This window comes from Sciurus vulgaris, assembly GCF_902686455.1.
Source record: "Sciurus vulgaris genome assembly, chromosome: 14".
NCBI classification, from domain to species: Eukaryota; Metazoa; Chordata; class Mammalia; order Rodentia; family Sciuridae; genus Sciurus; species Sciurus vulgaris.
Window position 1 is genome coordinate 78584293 of NC_136475.1, and position 20532 is coordinate 78604824.

At 42.9% G+C, this 20532-nt stretch overlaps 1 protein-coding gene across 1 annotated transcript in view; it reads left to right on the forward strand.

Annotated features, from left to right (window-relative positions):
• Positions 1-19935, forward strand: part of HADHA (hydroxyacyl-CoA dehydrogenase trifunctional multienzyme complex subunit alpha) — a 44140-nt gene extending 24205 nt beyond the window's left edge. Inside the window, exons 8-20 of the mRNA XM_079110162.1 lie at positions 7-129; positions 563-681; positions 2945-3001; positions 4323-4432; positions 7847-7981; positions 10016-10187; positions 13401-13487; positions 16322-16462; positions 16818-16886; positions 17450-17645; positions 18531-18645; positions 19178-19323; positions 19408-19935. Of these exons, the coding sequence (XP_078966288.1) occupies positions 7-129; positions 563-681; positions 2945-3001; positions 4323-4432; positions 7847-7981; positions 10016-10187; positions 13401-13487; positions 16322-16462; positions 16818-16886; positions 17450-17645; positions 18531-18645; positions 19178-19323; positions 19408-19553 (1616 nt within the window). The 3' untranslated portion in view covers positions 19554-19935. The remainder of the gene's footprint in view (positions 1-6; positions 130-562; positions 682-2944; positions 3002-4322; positions 4433-7846; positions 7982-10015; positions 10188-13400; positions 13488-16321; positions 16463-16817; positions 16887-17449; positions 17646-18530; positions 18646-19177; positions 19324-19407) is intronic.
• The last annotated feature ends 597 nt before the right edge of the window (positions 19936-20532 follow it).

Sequence of the window (20532 nt, forward strand, 5' to 3'; positions counted from 1 at the left end):
TTACAGGACCAGGAGTAAAACCTCCAGAGGAACGGACAATTGAATACTTAGAAGAAGTTGCAGTTAATTTTGCCAGTGGACTAGTTGATAAGAAGATCTCTCCTAAGAGAAACAAGGGATTGGTGGAAAGTGAGTATCTTTGTAAAGAACAAAGGCAAAACTTCCTCCCTGGGCATTTATTTTATTTGCTATAGATTCAGAATGAGGAAGAGGTAGAGTACATTTTTTTATGGTAAGCAAAAACTCAAGCATTAAAGAATTTCACTGTTCTGTGCGAGTCAAGTTAAAATGGTCAGTTAAAGCTGTTTGCTAAAAACTTGTACTTTAGAAAATTTTAAACATTAATACAAAAGTAGAATACTATAATAATGTGATAAACATGCATGTACCCAAGGCCAAACTTTAACATTTATCAACTAATTAAACCTTGTTTAGATCGTGTATATTAAAGAAGAGTTCTTTCAGTAACTAGAATTATTGCATTTTTATGGAGTTTAGAGAACAAACTAACAAGGGAGCTAGACTCTTGGCAAAAGTATCTAAAAGCACTTTTACCTTACAGAACTAACAGCATACGCCATGACTATTCCATTTGTTCGACGACAGATTTACAAAACTGTGGAAGACAAAGTTCGAAAGCAGACCAAAGGCCTTTATCCTGCCCCTCTGAAAATAATTGATGTGAGTCTTCTTAGCCCGTACTCTTAACATTCTCATATTTTCTCCCCTTATAGAGAACACATATTGCCATTTTGGACCACAGATGTCAGTACTGAAGTTCTTAAGTCTGCTATTAAAGTACTTACAAAGTAAGGGAAGAACATGTCAAGCTATAAGGAGCCATAAAATGAAGTTTTGGGGGGAAACAGTGTTAGACATGCCATGCTCATCAGTTGATAGGTTTAAATCTGTCAGAAGAAACCAGGAAAGCAGGAAGGGATCCTAAGTCTTTTCAGCAAAAGAAGGCCAGAAAAATATTATACATGATTATGAGGTAGTTGACACAAAAGTAATGGTTACTCTATCCTTAGTCGGAACCACTGTCAGGACCTAAAATCCTCAGAGACTTCCCCATTGCTTTTTTTTTTTCTTTCTTTTTTTGGTACCAGGGATTGAACCCAGGGTTTTTTAACCATTGAGCAACATCCCCAGCCCTTTTTATATTTTATTTTGAGACAGGGTCTCACTAAGTTGCTTAGGGCCTCACTGAATTGCTGAGTCTGGTTTGGAGCTCACAATCCTCCTGCCTCAGCCTCCTAAGCCGCTAGGATTATAGGCATGTGCCTCTATGCCTGGCTCCCCATTACTAGAATTATTAAGAAGACATAATGATATAAAAAAGTTCTGAAAAAGATCCAGGAGAATAATTAAAATGGTCACAGAGTTGAAGAAACCTCTGTCTGGGGCTGGGGTTGTGACTCAGTGATAGAGCACTTATCTAGCATGTGTGAGGCACTGGGTTCAATTCCCAGCACCACATACAAATGAATTAAATAAAGGTCCATTAACAACTTTAAAAAATTAAATAAATAAATAAATAAATAAATAAAAGAAACTTTAAGGTAGATTTTAAAATTTAGAATTCTTCCATCTGAAAAACCCATGATTAAGAGGATTAAGAGAGCACATGATTGAAGACTTCACAATTGAAGATTGGGTCAGTCAACAAATATATTTTGAGTAGAAGACACCAGATTACTTAAAATATGAAATATAGGCCAGGTGTAGCTCACTGGTAGAATGTTTGCCTAGTGTGCCCAAGGCCCTGGGTTCATCCCCAATACTGCAGAAAAATAAAATGAAATGTGAAACCTGATCCCCTACCTGTGTTCATCTCACAGTCTGGACCTGGGAGATTAAACATATACTTGTGGGAAGGCAGATAGCTTTGTAAGAGACATAAGGCAGCTCAAGATTAATGGCAGGTACTAGGAGGCTTACTGAGGACACATGGGAGGGAGCAATCACTCTGAGCCCGAGAGATCAGGAAAAGCCGCAGGGGCTCTGACCTCAGCCCTGAAAAATGAGTGGAGGGTAGGCGAAGGGAAAGTTATGTCAAATGGGTCCAGTATTTTTGACAGTCATGGAAGCTAGAAAATATGAGACTCTTCAAGGAGCATTTAACAAAACCAGCTTTTAAAGGTGAGAAGTGAGATGTCAATCTGAAGAAAGACGGCTTGAAGCTAGATTTTAGAATGTTAGCAGTTATGAATTGACAGATTTTACCTTTGTCCCATGTAGATGATAGAGAGCTGTTTTCATAGTCGTGGGTAAAGATGAATATTGGGAGAGAGAATGTAGAGCAATGAATTAGACAAGTATCTTGGTAAGTTAGGCTTGAGATGTAAAACTAAAATTACAAAAGTAGTAAGAAACTTGCCAAAGAAGAATTATAAATTAAATTTTGATGTGTTGAGTTTAGATGTTACGGGAAATTCAAACAATGGTTTAGACCGAACTCAGGGTTAGGAATAGGGATTTAGTTTGTTTTTGTTTTGTCATTCCCATAAATTCTGGTGATTGGGTTCAGGGTCATTTCTTCATCTTCTGTATTTGCCATTATACTTAGGATAGCTCTTACCTCCATGTGAAGTAGAATTTCGTAGAGTTCATGTTCCTGTGGTAAACTAGACCATGCATCAGAGAAAGAAAGCATAGAGAGAGTAAAGGGCTGAGAGGAGAAGCTGAGGGTCTGTCTACACTTGGAGAAAGGAGGGAAGCGAGAGGAGTGAGGTAAGCTACTTCATGCTAGGTTCAGCTAGCCTCCAAGATGGAGAGGTCAGTCAGTTTAGAGCAACCCGGCACTCGGTCCTGTGCTTTCTCATAAATCTAGATTTTTGACCTACTCTTTGAAAAGCCAACTAATACAGCAATTTTATTAAGCATTATTGTACATCTCACCAGTCTATTCCAACACTAAACAAGTGCTTTCTGTGGTTTTTAGGTTGTAAAGACTGGACTTGAGCAAGGGAGTGATGCTGGTTATCTTGCTGAATCACAGGTAAAGTTACTTCCATTTTTTTATTATCTATTCCAGGGAAACAAAAAATGCAGAATTCTGTTTAAAGTAGGAAAAAAAAATATCCAAAGCCTAATAATTTTTTTTTCTTCAGTGATTCTCTTTTCTCAATGAACAAGTTGAAGCTGAGAAAATCACTGATAGTCTGCAGGTTTGAACTTGCTTTTCATAATGAAATTGTAACTAGAAGGAACAGCAGCAGAGTTTGAACCCTTTTGAAATGAATCTCTTGGACTTTCTCTTGTATTTTGTTTTGCTTTGTTTTGTTTTGTTTTTGTGGTACTAAGGATTAAACTCAGGGGTGCGCTACCTTTTTTTAAAATTTTCAGATGGTTTTGCTAAGTTGCCCAGGCTATTTTTCAACTTGTGATCCTCCTGCCCCAGCCTCTCTGGTAGCTAGGATTACAGGCATGCACCACCATGCCCAGAGCTTGGATAGTTTTGTTCTGCATTTGGACTGATCTTGTTGTGGCAAAATGAATACATTGAGAGAGTACCTGTCAGGACCTAGAAATGAGATGTTGAAGCCTCGCCTCTTTTGGTAATTAGAAAATGTAAAGAAATGTCTCATACCCAATGAAAGACAAAGGTAGGCTGGGTACAGTGGCACATGGACAGGGTCTTAAAACAGGGTCTTGTTAAGTTCCTAAGGGTCTCACTAAACTGACCTCAAACTTGAGATCCTCCTCTCTCTGTCTCCTGAGTCACTGGGATTACAGGCATGTACCACCATGCCTGACCGTTTTCAGAGCCAGTACTCAACCCAACTGTGTCAAACCCAGACTCTAAATCTTACGCTTTTAACCACTAAATTGAGACACTTTTTAAAATGGTGGTAGGTATCTTGCAGGGCAGCCTGGTATCATGGAAAAAGAACTGGAGTTAGGAGTCAAGTTCCATTCCTGCCACTTTGAGTTAGTGTGGCTTTAAACAGCAGAGTCACTTCATGTTTCTGGGCCTCATCTTTCCAACTCAAGTAGAGTGGTTTGAGACATTTGTGAAGACCTGTTTGGCTCTGAGACGTAGTTTTGTGATAAAGAATATTATACCTTTGCTGGAAAGAATCCAAGAGCTAAATTACATCCCAAACCTTTCAAAGCAATAGTGAGAACATGCTGCACAAATTGAAAAAAAAAAAAAAAAATCAGTTGGAGACAACACAGGCACTGGTGGGTTTCCTGAGCACCCCTGAGAAACTGAGGTGTTGCAAGCACTACCTGTTCTCGGCAGAGAAAAACAAACTGAAGGAATCCAAGTCACCCAGACTGTAAATTTCTACCTTTTCTTGTTCTTTACTTTTCAGAAATTTGGAGAGCTGGCAATGACCAAAGAATCAAAGGCCTTGGTGGGACTTTATCATGGCCAAGTCCTATGCAAGAAAAATAAATTTGGAGCCCCACAGAAGGATGTTAAGTAAGTTAAACTTAGAAGCTCTGGTGAATGTTACTGTATGCAAAGCTTACAGATGTCTTTGAAGAGCTGCAGAACTTGATTTATGTGTTGATTTGGTCTTGCCCTCAACCTCTTCTGTCCTGAGCACATTAGAGCCTTTATTCATACGAAGAACATATTGACTTTCAAAGTTCTACCTGTTCTGAGTTTTCTCTGTTCCTATAGTGACTCCTATAGAGCTTTCTTGTCTTATATTGATGTCCCTAAGAAGTCCAGTTTAGGTCCCCCTTCCTGAATGCACTCTGTACCATTCAGTGGTCTTCTCTGTTTCTCTCTCTCTGACCTGAGATGCCATCTCTGGGAACTTACTTCTTCATTAAAAAATATAAAGTATCATTATCATTGTTAAAATCTTCTGCTTCTTTTAAGTTACAACCTAAGCGGTGAGATTATTCCTGCCTATGTCTACTCATCACAATCCTCTTTTAATGTTATGCTGCTTTTCAGCATCTTCAACTTAATATGTCCCTACCCTAGTTCACTGCTCCTCATCCTGAACGATTTTGCCCCCTCCAGGAGATATTTGAGTGTGTGAGAACATTTTTGGTTATCACAACTGGGGAGGAAGAGAAGTTACTGACATCTAATGGCTCGAGGCTAGGGCTGCTGCTAAACACCTTACAGTGCACAGAACGGCCCCCATCACAGGACTAGTGCAACCCAAAACAGCAGCAGCACTGAGGTTGAAAACCCTGTTCTAGCTGAGTTTCAGTGAGGGATTGAAGAGCAGTAGCTGAAGTCCCTTCCTTCTACAGTTTACCTTTAATGAGCTCACACCCAAAGTGGAAGTTAAAGTGGAAAAGACTTGGGTGAGACAGATAAGATTCTAGCCAGGAGGGCTGATCTCCACATGGAATCTGGAATGCAACCGTCAACTCCTTCTCCAGCACACTTAGTGACTGGTGTCAATCAGACCAATTGTTTGTTGCCTAAGAGTAATAGTACCTTTTATTTAATGGATCTGGTGAATTACTCCTGTGTTGCAGTAGAATAATGTTGGCCACTTAAAAAGAGACCTTTTCACACATTCCGTAAAGATCAAACAGATTAACAAGGAAACAAAGCCCCATTCTTCATGTACCACATAAACAGAATGCAGAGAGTATTGCTAATTTCTTCTTCTTTTTTTTTTAACGGGAGCTCAGTGTTTATTCTATTGTACAAACACAATTTAAGCACATGGTAAAGTCTTATAGCACTCTCAGAAAGGTTTAAGTGATAGCCAAAAGTTGGACTGAATTTAGTGTTCATCCCCAACAATTTTTAAAATTACATAAAAAGTTTTGACTTTCTTTTTTCTTTTTGGTATTATTATTTTTTATTTGTTCTTTGAAGTATTGTTAACTTCTAAGAGAGGACTTTATTGTGACAAGAAAGAAACAAAGGAAGAGACAAAAATATTAAGAGCAAAAATCACACAACCCTAAGACACACCAGCTCCTATCTGATGCTATCTAATACCTTCACCCCCATCCCTCCATGTACAGTGTTGTCAATTAAGGAAATTGTACTTTCGGCCAGGTGCAGTGACACACACCTGTAATCTCAGCTACTTGGGAGGCAGGAGGATCGGAAGTTCAAGGCCCGCTTTGGCAACTTAACAAGACCTTGTCTCAAAATAGAAGGAGCTAAGGACGTAGTTCAGTGGTATATGGGCACTGGGTTCAATCCTCAATACCAGAGAGAGAGAAAGAGAGAGAGGGAGGCAGGGAGAGGGTGACAGAGAAAGCACGTGATTGTGAGCGCAGTAGAGGGTAATGTAAGACACCTCATGTGCCACTTCACACTGTTATTCCTGTCTGCATACTCCTCTTATTGCTATATTCAGATAGCATTATGTATTATGTACCAACTATACAAAAAAGAGAGGCATCATCCATTAAAGCTAATATAAGGAAAAAAATAGAAAATGAGTGAGAATCAAAGCATGTAAGCTTATGAACATTACTCTCCCCAATCACAATGCAGAAAAACACTACAACAGAACATTCCCAAACTTGAATTAAATATCCTTAAATAAGCACTTGTAGTTAAGACAAAAATGCACTTGTATTTTTAAGACAAAAATCATGAATCAAAAACTTGCTGGGCACAGTGGTGCACGCCTGTAATCCCAGTGGCTCCACAGGCTGAGGCAGGAGGATCACGAGCTCAGAGCCAGCCTCAGCAAAAGCAAGGCACTAAGCAACTCAGTGAGACCCTGTCTCTAAATAAAATACATAATAGGCCTGGGATGTTGCTCAGTGGTCAAGTGTCCCTGAGTTCAATCCCTGGTACCAAAACAAAACAAAAAAAAAAAAAAAAAGAAAAAGAAAAAGAAATTCAAAAACTCAAAATTAAATGGATAGAAGAAACAGGATGATCTATGAGTTGACCTAACTTGGAAAAGAATTGAAGGTAGTAAATAAATATTTGGATTGTTACAAAGCTGCATTTGGGAGATGCTTCCTGGACTTGAAGTTAGTCTTCCTGCTCAGGACTCAAGTATGATTTTTTTAACATTATAACCAGAATGGTTAGGAATGAAACTTTATCCCTCATTACAACTCTGATTTACATCTACAGAACTATAAACCTAGGATTCTTTGATGAAAGAAGTGTTTCTTTTACCAAAAAAAAAAGGGGGGGCTGGGGAGATAGCTCAGTCGGAAGAGTGCTTGCCTCGCAAGCACAAGGCCCTGGGTTCAATCCCTAGCACCACAAAAAAAAAGTTTTTTTAGTTATTTACTGAGGTATATTGTTCCAGAACTAAAAACAATCATCATATAGGCTCTCTCATCTTCAGAAAGCTGAGAATTTGAGGAAACAGTGATATTGTATATAAAGCCAATCAGGTGGTCCCAACAAGTTAAAGAGGAGTCAGGGGTGAAAAGGCAGTGATGTGCACCTGTAGAAGGACGGGGAGGACCTGGAGCAGAGACCAAGGAGGAGACACAAACTAATCCAGGTGAGGCAAGAGAGGCACAGCTTTCAGGAGAGATGAAAGATGGCTGGAAAAGGGTAAAATCACTAACAAATCAGTGCTTAACGAGTAAGAAACAGTTTTCAGACATATCGCTGCAAGGTGGCCTTTGTTTAGAAAACAAAAATCTTTATGTTGATTTAGGCTTAGAAGGGATGGTTTCATTTTCCATGATCTTCAGGCACTATAGGGAATTAGTATAGTTCTGAGAAGACCTGTTCTTTTAGATCTAATAGATGTTTGCATTTCACTTTAAAAATCAATCATTTATTAAAATTGTATTTGTATAGGTAGAAATTATTTGAAGTACCTCCTAATTGTGTCTGCTTGAGTTGGTTCATTGGATGATAACTTAGGCAACCTCCCATGTTTACCAAAACAAGTAAGAGTCCTTTCCCATCCTTTGCTTTCAGGCATTTAGCTGTTCTTGGTGCAGGGCTGATGGGAGCAGGCATTGCCCAAGTCTCTGTGGACAAGGGGCTGAAGACCCTTCTTAAAGATACTACGGTAGCTGGACTGGGCCGGGGACAGCAACAGGTGTTCAAAGGGTAAGGCTGCACTTTGTTTTTGCCAGGAGTAAACATTTTTTAGGGGATTTTTTGGTGTTTTGGTTTGGGGGAGCGGTTTGCCATCACAGATTTCTTTACCCTGAACACGGTGATACTCCCTAGTTAAGCCACATTTATTTTGATTTTTAGAAACACTAATTCCTTCTTTCACTTCATTTGGTTATAGATAGCATAGAACTTTAACATCACTGGAATCTTAGTCTTTGAGTGCAGAAGGGGAAACATTTTTCAGTAGATATTTTGTTTTATTTTCTTGCTTAGTATGTATTTTTAAATGCCATTTATCTTATGCTTTGGTATCAGACTAGAAATCCTCAGGCCTGTGGGATTCTGCAGTTTGCATGTAGTTGCTGTCATGTAATGGCTTACTGAACCAGCAAGACAGTGTCTCTGTTGAGAGGGCTAAGGCTGGGGGGTGAGGGAATGTGTGGTAACTGCAGGTGAAGGCTGGGCCACAGTCATGATTCTTGGGCCTTGTCTTGCCTGACCAACGTGACAACGAGACGCCATTTCCCAGTGAGTCCCTAACTGCTGAGACTTTGCAGACTGTGCCTCCATCTTACTCTGAATTAACAAGGGTGACTTATTCTCCCCCTCCACACCTGCCCAGTCACCCCACACACATACCACCAGTTTTGCAGAGGGGATCTGCAGCAGCAGCTTGGCCAGCCTGAGGTTGGTTTCAGCAGTGTTCCGCTCAAGCATGATAGGTGGCTGACTACACCTAGACTGTCCTGCTGGTGACTTTTAGCTGAGTGAGCTTTTTTTGTTTCTTAAATGGATTATGTAGCTGAAGCACGTTGTTACCTTTTGGGTGCACAGGAGTTCATACATTGCTACCATAATGTTAACTTAAGACCTGCCAGGGTTAGTCATGTTGGCAGCTTATTGTAAGATAAAAAGGAGTTGAAGTAAAAAGATTCTGACCCCCCCAAAAATGGTTATGCTAGAGAAGTAGCAGCATTACTCTGAAACTTGCAAACAAGCATCCCCACACAGCAATTAATACAGTCACCGAAAAGAAATTGTTGCTCTACAACAGCCTCTTTCTGTGACCTGTCTGGATACAGCCATCCCAGGTTTACCTCTCATCTCAGAAACAAGGTTCTGACAGGGGTAACTCATCATGCAACTGACTTGGGACATCTGTCCTGTCCCCTCCTAGAAATAGCCAGTTGGCATTAAGGGTTAGGGATGTGGCTCAGTGGTAGAATGTCCCTGGGTTCAATCCCCAGTACCTCCAAAAAAAAAAAAAGAAGAAGAAGAAGAAAAGAAACCAAGAGGTTTGAGCCCATACTTTTAAGACCTTAATTTGATACCTCTTTTAACTTATGTGTGACTTTGTTTTTCTGTTGGTTAGTGAATGGAATTTAGCTTCTTACTTCAATAGAGGAAAGCTTTACGTTACTTTTTCTGAATGTGTGGTCAAATTAAATCTAAGGGAGTTTGTTTTCCTCGGCAATAAAATACACTGAGTAGCAGGAATCCTTTTAGCTCCCTTTGGAAAGGGAGAAACTGACTTAATATTTTGTGTGATAAGTACAGTGTGCTACTAGTGCTGAGTGGGAAGGGGATTGAAAATTTGAGAACTAAAGCTTCTCTAGAAGATTACAGTTAGAGAATGCTGTGGAGTGAGGCACAGCAGGTGTGACAACCAGGTGGCTTAGTTAGAGAGTTAGAACTGTTGCTCTTCTGCCATTCTCATATTTGAGTTATTTATGAGTTCATATTTGCCTCCTGGCAAATTGAACTGTTTTGTGAGGGATACAGTTAATGTAAGTTGGGCATTTAGAGGTTATTTTATAGTAGAAAGCATGTGTACTTGGGGTCAGCTGGTTTTTGAAAGCTAGTACCTTGTCTTACTATGATCACAAGCCCCTGAGCTTCTTTGAGCAACTCAGTCACCTCAAAATGGGAGTAATAACTCCTTCACAGAACTGTGAAAAACACACAGTGGCTCTCTAGCCCATGGACACTCACTAAATGCTACTCTCCTCCTTTCTTTTTTTCTAGATTGAATGACAAAGTGAAGAAGAAAGCTATCACATCATTTGAAAGGGATTCCATCTTCAGCAACTTGATTGGGCAGCTTGATTACCAGGGTTTTGAAAAAGCCGACATGGTGATTGAGGCTGTTTTTGAGGACCTCAGCGTTAAGCACAAAGTGCTAAAGGAAGTAGAAGCAGTAAGTAAGAGGCTTAACGTGTTTGAGGAGGGGACACTGAGAGGAGTTTTTAAAGAACTAGTAGGAAACTCATGGTTCTCTACATAGGACTGTTCATTTCCAAACATAAGTTTTTATGTGAGCTCAGGAACTGCACATGTTAGAAAGGTCAGATCTAAATCATAGGGGAAGAAAATTAAATAGCTTATTAACCTAAACACAGAGTTCATTAGCCTTACTTATGAGGAGAGATCAGTCACTCAAAATACAAATAACTTGATGGAGTATAGCCAGATGTCTTGAGATCGTTTGGTTAACTGCAAATGATAACCAAATTTCTTCAAGTCTAGGTAGCAAAGGAAATAAGGGAGAGGTCTTTCTCTAGGCAGGATTCAAAGCTTGTGCATGGAAATGCTACTTTGGTTCTCCTCCCAAGTGCTCTGAGATAGGATGACATGAATAAAAGGCGTACTTGGTGGTGGTATCAAGAAAGAGCCCAGAAAGGGAGAAATGGCAGTCATCGAGGCGTGAGGCAGGACCGCAGCTAAGCCTGCCTACGACTGGGTAAACAGAGCGTGGGTGGGGGTGGCACACATGAGATGGGTGCTGGCGTCCGCAGCATTGGGCTGTGGTGAAGCAGCAGCACTCCGAGGGTGCCCTTCCCTGTGGGACGGTCTGTGCCCTGATGAAGACTGAATGTAAGAAGGTTTAGAAACAGCCTCAGCAGGTGTCGTCAAGCTGCTCTGTTGGAGGGTAATTCTATTTGTGAGACACACATTCCAAATTCTTTTCTGTGGGTAAGTATGGTGCAAGACTCAGCTGAGGGAACAAATTCAGAAGAGCTGGGTAGACTTGAGTCCCATCTGTGTTACATGGCATTTCAGTTTAGAGACTGTTCCTGGGCTCAGAGGGCACTACTAGGTCAGCAACAGACAGATTATCTCCACAGCCAAGGTTAAGCCAAGAGCTTTTACCAACTAGGTATTTGCTCTTAGAAAAATCTAGATTTGGGAGTATCAGAAAAAAGTTTGTTCATTTGGGGAGACAGTGGTCAAGGAAAAGAGAAAGGGATCAAATCAAAGCAGGAGAAGTACAGATTATGAACAAGTCATATAGTTCTTAGAGTGGAAACAAAGTTTAAGGAAGAGGTGGGACAGGACCTAGAAAGTAAAGAGAAGGAAAAGACCAGGGCACATGGTACATAGAGGGGAAGGAAAGGGGAAAATGAGCACATAGAGGTGAGGGAGGGAGGATGCTCAGGGAGTAGTGGATTCTCAGCAGATTGCAAGAGATTCCAGCCTCAGGGACTGGGGTTGTGGCTCAGTGGTAGCGTGCTCGCCTAGCATGCATGAGGCCCTGGGTTCAATCCTCAGCACCACAAAAAAAAAAAAAAGTAGATTCCAGCCTCAGGTGGAAAAGTGGCTACTGTAGGAAAATCCAACATATCATGTATGTGTGGTTATTTATATAAATAAATAGTCAAAAAATAATTCAGGAGGTTTGGGGGAAAATGAAGTCCAGAACAAATTTAGAAAATTTAAGAATTTTAGGTGAAAGACATTGAGGAGAGCATCAAGCCCATTCTCCTATCTGGCCTTTGCCTTATTTATAAGAAAATTTCCAAACTGAATATACTAATAGTTCTTCAAGAATTTAAACACCATCTTCTCTCATTCTCTCTGGGACTAAACAAAGCCCATTCCTCTGACATTCTTTATAAGACATTGCTTCCACTGTCCTGGTTGTCCCCGGTACTGTCCTCATCACGTCTCAGTGTTCTAGTGCTGTGTAACAAACTGTCACTGAACACAGTGGCTTTAACAGCAGCTCATCTTTCCATAGTTCTGCAGTGTGGGCTGGGCTCTACAGAGACAGCTGGTCCTAAACTCCATTGGTTTCAGGGCCAAGGTCACTCAAGGGACTCCGTTCAGCTGGAAGCTTAGTTGGGGTACCTCAGTGCTTTCCCACTTGGCCTCCCTCTACCCATGGCTCACTCAGTGTTTCACCAGAGGGGCTTTCAAGAGCATAAGCAGAAGCTGCTCAGTGAGATCTAGAACTGGCAGCGCCACTTCTGCTGTGTTCTGTTGGTAAAAACAAGTCACAGAACCATCCCAGAGTCAAGGGGAGAGGAAACAGGCTCCCTCTCTAGATAAGAGGAAAGACATGCATGTCCAAGGAGGGGAATATTGTTGCCAGCCATTTTTGGAGACATTAGTTTGCTCTTCCTAGAGGATTTTTTCCACCAGTATTTGACACTAAGGACTGTTCGAGACTGTTTACTTACTCATGCATACTGTCAACTCACATTCCACTTTCCATTAACTAAAATTATGGGATCTTTATCACAGGTTTACTGCCAACCCAGGTCTTTTCCCTCATGTGCCTATATTCTTTTTCTTTTCCTTTTTTTTAAAATCTTAATGCAATACTTTATCTCCATCATAATTGATCTTATATTATACTCATCTTTTTGATGTGTTGACATACTTCAGCCTTAATTCTCCTCTCTGATATTTGGATCCTGCCTATCCCGTATTTGTGCAAATTTAACAGGTGCACCTTCTGCATTTTTCACCCAAGCATTTTAATTAAAATGAGAATAAGTTGGGATCATGGACAGAATGCTGTGACAGTCTGTGTTAGTCAACAGTGTTCATGTACTGTGGATATAATTGTAATGATACACCACTTTTTATTAACACACTGTAATAAAATGAGCTAGGCACGCATGTTATGTTCATTATTTTAAAGGACAAGGCAGGAGTGGAGTGTGTCATAAGTTTTCAGACTTGAGGACAGATCCAAACAAGAACAGGTGTTGAATCCATGCTGAGCCTTAAAATGAAAGAAACTTGATGTAAGGCCATCTTTTCAGTGTTCATCTAAGGGTTCTTTTCTTTTGAGATGCTAGGGATTGAACCCAGAGCCTCACACATGCAAAACAAGTGCTGTACCTCTGAGCTACCAGCAGCCTGCATCTAAGGCATCTTATCTACCCAACTGCAGAGATGTAGTCTCCAGGTCCAGGACCTTATGATAGGCCATAACTAGACTGAAAAGGAAAAAGAATAAGGTCAACACATTACCCCAAACAAAAGCCCTTGGGTGAGCGTTGTTTGTTGTCAGAATTGTGGTGAGAGGTGGGCCTGGCCTGCATGACCCTTCGTAGCTTTACTGCAGACTCTATCATCTCCCAGGCCTGTGTGACCCATTCTTAAATGCTTTTCCCTGCAGGTGATTCCAGATCACTGTGTCTTTGCCAGTAACACATCTGCTCTCCCAATCAATGAAATTGCTGCTGTCAGCAAAAGACCTGAGAAGGTAATCTCCGAACAAAGAAAAACCCTGGAAAGTTCTACTGCTTCAGACTCACCAATGAAGTCTTAGAATGAGTAGAGAAAGAACAGTGTGGATTATGAAGTAGAGGAGTGATTCCCAAAATTGGGCACAGAAAAGTTAGACCATGACCAGTGTAAGGTTCAGGAATAAGTGAAATACAACTAAAATATACATACAGTGGTTATTTGCATCCTAATTGGTATTATTTTTCAAGGTCAGACTATAAAACCAACCTTTATCCTTTCAATAAGACATTGAAAGATAGGCCTTAATATAAGAATAAAATATCCATTTGCTACAGAGCAGTCCAGTGGCTGTTTAGGACAAGTTAATTCCAACCCCAGATCCCAGAAGGGCAGACCAAGGGGTGAGGTGGCCTGTGTCTACCCATGGCTTTGATTATAACCCCTGCCCAGGACATGAAAAGGCTGGTGCAGAAGCACCTTTAGTGAGTATTTGGAATGATACCTAGAAAGTTATCTTTGCTCAACCACAGTAATTAAGGGGAAGTGCATTCATTTAAGAGAAATGAAATACCTCCGGAAGATACAGTTGCCTCAGCTAATCAGAACTAGCCAAAGGTAAGCAGGAAATACAAAAGACCTTAAGTCTGTGTACTAAAAACACAAATGCCTATTTCTTTCTACTCATCCAGCTTGCTAATAAGGAATAATCTAGTTTCCTAGCACATGTCAGGGTTGAGGTGATGTGGGGCCTGAAAGGCAGGCTCAGAGATGGCAGGAGAAGGGTCAGAGGGAGAAGTAGCAGCAGTGGTCAGGCCTGAGAGTTGGACCCTGAGGGAAGATACCAGAACAGTATGCAGACTGCTCACAGTTCTTTGCACCTGCTCAGTCTGGCCCTGCCACGTCTCTCAGAGCCTCTCTGCAGCGCTTGAAACAGCGCCGGAGAGCCCACTGCTGTCTGATCCACGCTCTCCTTCTCACTGTGGAATGGAGCAAGCAGCACACACAGCAGCCCAAGCCTCCAGGTGTCTCAGGTAGCTTTTGTCACCTTCTTGCCTTATGCCATTCATACCAAAGTAAGGCCAGAGGGCACAGGTAAGGAAACCATCTCATCCCAGGACAGGACTTTCAGTGCTGCAACTGAGAAATTCCAACAATCCAGGGTGAGTTGTCACCTTTGGCACGGCCTTCAGAGTGAGCTAAATATATTTTGCTTGGGTAGTAATTACAGGGGTGTATATACAGTTGTCAAAACTCATTGAAAAGAACACTTCAAAATCCAAGCATTTTATTGTATATAAGTTATACCTCAGTAAACACTTCCTTTTGGCCGGGAGTGGTGGTGCACGCCTATGATCCCAACAACTTGGGAGGCTGAGGCAGGAGGATTGCAAATTCAAAGCCAGCCTCAGCAATGGTGAGGCACTAAGCAACTCAGTGAGACCCTGTCTCTAAATAAAATACAAAATAGGTTTGGCAATGTGGCTCAGTGGTCAAGCGCCCCTGAGTTCAATCCCCAGTACCAAAAAACAAAACACTTCCTTTTGCTTAGGTTACTGAATCTGAATCAGCTCCTAAGTGTTTTAGATCTAAGTAAGTAAAAAACAGTTCAGGAGGTAGGAGCAACTTTTGGATTGATAAATGTATATAACATTTATTCGATAAAGATAAGTGGTCAGACTTCAGGGACAGGCTGACCTGTGGTGGAATCCCTCTCTGCTATTTACTAACCAACCGGGAGCTACTGATTTGAACCTCATGATGCCTTTTTTCCTTATCTAGAGAACTTGACCAGTTCACAGGGTTGTAATGGACTAAATGTTAGAAATAAATAACAGATTAAAATAGTAGGTATTAGTAGTCGTAACTTTAAAGTGGAGGGAGAAAGCAGAACTTTAAATTAATGAATTAGACTTCTCTCACAGTTTTGTTTTGAAGCCATCGAATTATTGGCTTTTTGAGGTGTTTTTAATGTTAGCATAAGACTGGGTATGGTGGTGCACCCTTGTCATTCCAGCTACTCAGAAGACTGAGGAGAGAGGATTGCAAGTTCAGAGCCAGCCTGGGAAACCCTGTCTCAAAATCAAAAATAGAAAGGGCTCAGGATGTAGCTCAGTAGTAGGGAGTTCCTGCCAGCATGCTTAAGGCTCTGGGTTCTAGCCCAAGTGTCAGAATAATAAATAAAATGGTAGGATGCATCAGGATCATTGAGAAGATTCATTAAAACACAGATCTGGACCTGGCCCTCAGAGATTTCTGATTCAGTAGGTCTGGGTTGGACCTGGGAATCCAGTAGGTTCTGATGTTCCTAGGTGATGTTAATGATGGTGGATCTGGGTACTGCACTGTGAGAATCACTGGTTTAATGAGAGTCTTTAGGTGCACAGGAGTGTTGAGAAGTGTTTCTTAAGCCTAGTGTCCTAGTGGTAAGACTCATCTGTGTAAAAGGCAAATACTTCTCTGATAGTCCAGCATATTAAACAATACTTCTGCCTGTCCCTTCCCCACAAAATATGGACTCTCTCACCTAACCCATCAACATCTTTACAGTAAGTAGAATCTTCCTCCATTCTTCCCTGGTAAATCTGGTTTGACCATTAGCTGTGACTTTGGCATTGATTGTTGGTAGGCCCAGATATCCTTGGAAGATATCCTTGGAAGAGGAGGATTCTCGTTAGCTCATCCTGAACATACTGTACTTCTCATCAGAAATCCATGGAACCAAACCACTGAACTATCAGCAATATTCCTTATCACATCCACCTTTCCCTCATTGTTTTTCTGACTAAAAAGGAAGGTGTCACATTCCCTCCTCAGCATTTGTAGATCTGTTTGCTTGGCTCTCTTTGCCAGGTGATTGGCATGCACTACTTCTCTCCTGTGGACAAGATGCAGCTTCTAGAGATCATCACAACTGAGAAAACATCCAAAGACACAACTGCATCTGCTGTGGCAGTTGGTCTCAAGCAGGGGAAGGTCATCATTGTGGTCAAGGTGAGGAGCTGGGATTTTACAACAGATTTTGGAAATGTTCTTAAAGGCCTCCCTAAACTTCCAGGCTTGATAACTGTTCTGCAGCACATATAGCAGTTAATAATGCTATCCCCTTGGTTGTCTCTGGGGTGTGACACAATTCTTCCAGTCTTTCCAGGCCTTGAGGGTGACCATGGAATAATTCATTGTGCCAGGCTATCCCAGAATAACTTCTTATACATTTTAATATTAAAACTCTCACTGAGATTTTAAACTCCCTTAAACTTTGAAATGATATCTGGGAAAGCAAGACTTTTTGGACATGAGTAGTTCCAGTCAAAGGCAGACAATGAGTTCACCTTCTCTCCCTTGACAGGATGGACCTGGCTTCTACACCACCAGGTGTCTTGCACCCATGATGTCTGAAGTCATACGAATCCTCCAGGTGGGTGTTGCTTTGTGGAGTGTTTGATGCCTCTTCCATTCCTTCACTCAGGCCTCCAAACTGAAGATGTCAACATGAGGGACAAGCCTCCTCCGAGTATACCAACTGCTGCCTCTTCCTCAGGAGGCCCTTTTGTACCCACCTTCTTGGTGCAGGAATGGGAGTCATGGGGCTCAGGCCACAGTAAATGGGCAGGATTTGAACTCTGTTCCCTTAGATACTTGCCCAGACAGCAATCTCAGAGCTCTGCAGCACTGCTCCTTGGCAATACTGATGTCATGGCGCGCTCGGCCTTATCACCTATTGCATCTCCTTAGTACTGAGATTCAGAATTGCAAAAAGAAGGAAGTAGATAATGTGTTCATCTCTAAACTCCCTACAAGTGCTGTAGATAGAGAAGTTACACACCTTCCCCCTGTGCTTCCTGGGCCTAGCCAGGTGAAACCCAGAGAAGTCTTGCACAAGGCTGTGCCTGGGGGCTAATGAGAGGAGCCCCTCTGTGTGTGTTGGGGAGGGGTCTGAGATGGATTTTCCCTGAGGCCCCTGCTTCACTTCCTGTCCAGGAAGGAGTTGACCCTAAGAAGCTGGATTCCCTGACCACAGGCTTTGGCTTTCCTGTGGGTGCTGCCACCCTGGCGGATGAAGTTGGTGTGGATGTAGCAAAACATGTGGCAGAAGATCTGGGCAAAGCCTTTGGGGAGCGGTTTGGAGGTGGAAACCCAGAACTGCTGGGACAGATGGTGTCCAAGGGCTTCCTGGGTGAGTAGGCACAAGGAAACATGACTGGCACCATTCGTTACAAAGTTCTGAGCAGTGTCTTGAGACCAGAGAATTACAGAAGGCCCACAAGGAAGAGAGTGTTTCCTGAACACTAGAGCCTGGTCATAGGCAATTTCAAAAATGATTTCATGGAGGCTGGGGTTGTGGCTCAGTGGTAGAGCACTTGCCTAGCACATGTGAGGCACTGGGTTCAATCCCCAGCACCACATAAAAATAAAGATATTGTGTCCATATACAACTAAAAATATTTTTAAAAGAAAAAAAATCATTTCATGGGCACCTGGGCCTGTAGATTACAGACAGAGGACAGAAGTCTAGCCAGGTGTGGTGGTGCACATCTATAATCTCAGCAACTCTGGAGGCTGAGGGAGGAGGATCACAAATTCAAGACCAGCTGGCAGCTTAGCAAGACCCTGTCTCAAAAAGAATTGGGAATGTAGCTGCGTGGTAGAGCATACCTGGGTTCAATCCCCCGTACCACCAAAAAAAAAAAAAAAGGTCTAGACTTCTAGGCCTCTGTCACTACCAGGTCCAAGTAATGCCAGATGAATAGGCATTTCTGTTCTGCCTCTACTACATCTGTGGAAATAGCAAAATCTCTACCAGGACTTGCTTCCTGGGGCCTGGGGTTATGTATCTGGATGTAAAGCTCACCTGAGTGACCTTTTCAAACAGATACACAGATTCCCAAGCTCCAGGAAGCACAAGATCTTCCTTCCTTCTCTGCCAGCTCTTCTGATGAAGACAGAATCTCAGGTTTAGCTGGATGCGGGGAAAAGACTGGAGCTTTACAGCAGGTTAGCAGAGGCAGCATGCGTGGAGGGCTGGGAGAACCAGTGGTGACGCCACTCTTCTTTCTTTTAGGTCGCAAGTCTGGGAAGGGCTTCTACATCTATCAGGAGGGCTCGAAGAACAAGAGCTTGAACTCTGACATGGACAGTATTTTTGCAAGTCTGAGGCTTCCTGCTAAGCCTGAGGTGTAAGTCAATTTGAGTGGCGCAGGGCATGGAAACACATTTCTGACGACCCAAAGCTTCCTGGCCCCTCTTCCATTTTCCTTATGCTCATCTGAACAGAGAGAATGTTCCTGAAGCTGGCACTGGCTTTCCAGGCATGAAGCCCTTGCATGTGCCCTCAGGCGTCAGGTGAGAGCGGGCGAGGCTTGGCGAAGGCCCTGCCTGCTCTAGCCTTCCCTGGGAAGGTCCCAGAGCGTAGCTGGAAGGGTGGTCGTGCTAGGCTCCTTTACCCTCCCAGCTCTGTCATCTTTGTGAGTACTTGATTGTTCCCTGTGCCAGACCCTCATGGGTGCCCAGTTTCATGTCAGGACAAGGAACACCCCTTTTTTCCAAGGGAAAGCCTGGGCCTCCCAGGCTGTCTTCTCTGCTGAGTGAAAGGTTTGGTCCTGACTGGCCTTAGGGCTCCCAGCACCCCCCACTTCACATCCTGTACTCTAGCTCTGCTTGCCTCCCCTGGTCCTCTGCCTCACTGTCACTGTCACTTCCTGATGGCAGCTCCTCTGATGAAGATATCCAGTACCGTGTGGTGACAAGGTTTGTGAACGAGGCAGTCATGTGCCTGCAGGAAGGGATCTTGGCCACACCTGCCGAGGGAGACATCGGAGCAGTCTTTGGCCTTGGCTTCCCCCCTTGTCTTGGAGGTTAGTCTGCGGGCTGGGAAGTCTCACTTTATCCAGGTGCTCTTGTTGCTGCCTCCTTCAACAAAGTCCTGTTTCTCTGTTCAGGGCCCTTCCGTTTTGTGGATCTATATGGTGCCCAGAAGATAGTGGACCGGCTCCGGAAGTATGAAGCTGCCTATGGAAAACAGTTCACCCCATGCCAGCTCCTCATCGACCATGCTAACAGCCCTGGCAAAAAGTTCTACCAGTGAGCAGGCCCTCCTGCCCTGCTCCATCAGTGCACTAACCCAGCTGCCAGCAGCACTGCTTCAACAGTGCCATCTGGGTGTATCAGGAAAGAGAAGGAAGACCAAGCCTGGCCTTGAGTTTACTCCTTAATTAAAGTGCCTTCAGCTCTGACCATCTCCTTCCTGGTGAAGTCTGACTGTGAATTAGAGTTTGTACTTCATATTGGAAAGTGGAACCCACTGTGCTTCTTTTACAAACCCTGAAGCCCAATCAGCAGTTTAGAGCCATCCAGAGCCACCTTTGTTGCTTATTCCTCCTGGGAGACCAGTGGTGGCCAGTGGTGATGAGGGCATTTCTGTACCCAGCCCAACACAGGACAATAATAAAAGCCAAACTATCACCCTCTCTGTTTGGTTCTTTTCCCTCTAACTGCTTAAGAGAGAGACTGTGATACCAGAAAGTGGGACTTTTTGTGCCCACAGCCATTTAAGCCTAAGTGCTTAAACGCTCTAGCAGGGCTGCTTACAGGGGAAATGACTCTGGGTACTGAGAGCAGCAGAAGTATGGGAGGTGTGGTGTACCAGGATGCAAAAGGTACTTCTTTCCCCAAACTGGATTTCCTCACTGTATGCCTGTACCCATTTCCTTTCTTGGTGTGCCTTATGCATGATTGCCTCTCAGGATGTTTGTGGCAGTGTCAGAGCTAAGCAGAGGAAATAACATTTCTCCAATGCTCAGAAATCCTGCACGTGCTGACTGCCCCACAACAGGGAAGACGAGGTGGCCAGGAAGCAGCACAGAGACTGCTATCACCTCCCCTCTCCCCGCCCCCATCCCTGGTATGCAGGGTCCTCACACTTGTGTTCTGGCAGCAGTGCCCAGTTGGATGAAGTGTTGAGCTCCTATCTGGGTCTGGCAGAAAGACCCATACTGAGTTTCCAAGTGTGTGCAGAATCCTAATTCAAGTCCCATCACACTCTGCATTCTAAACTCAGATTCTGC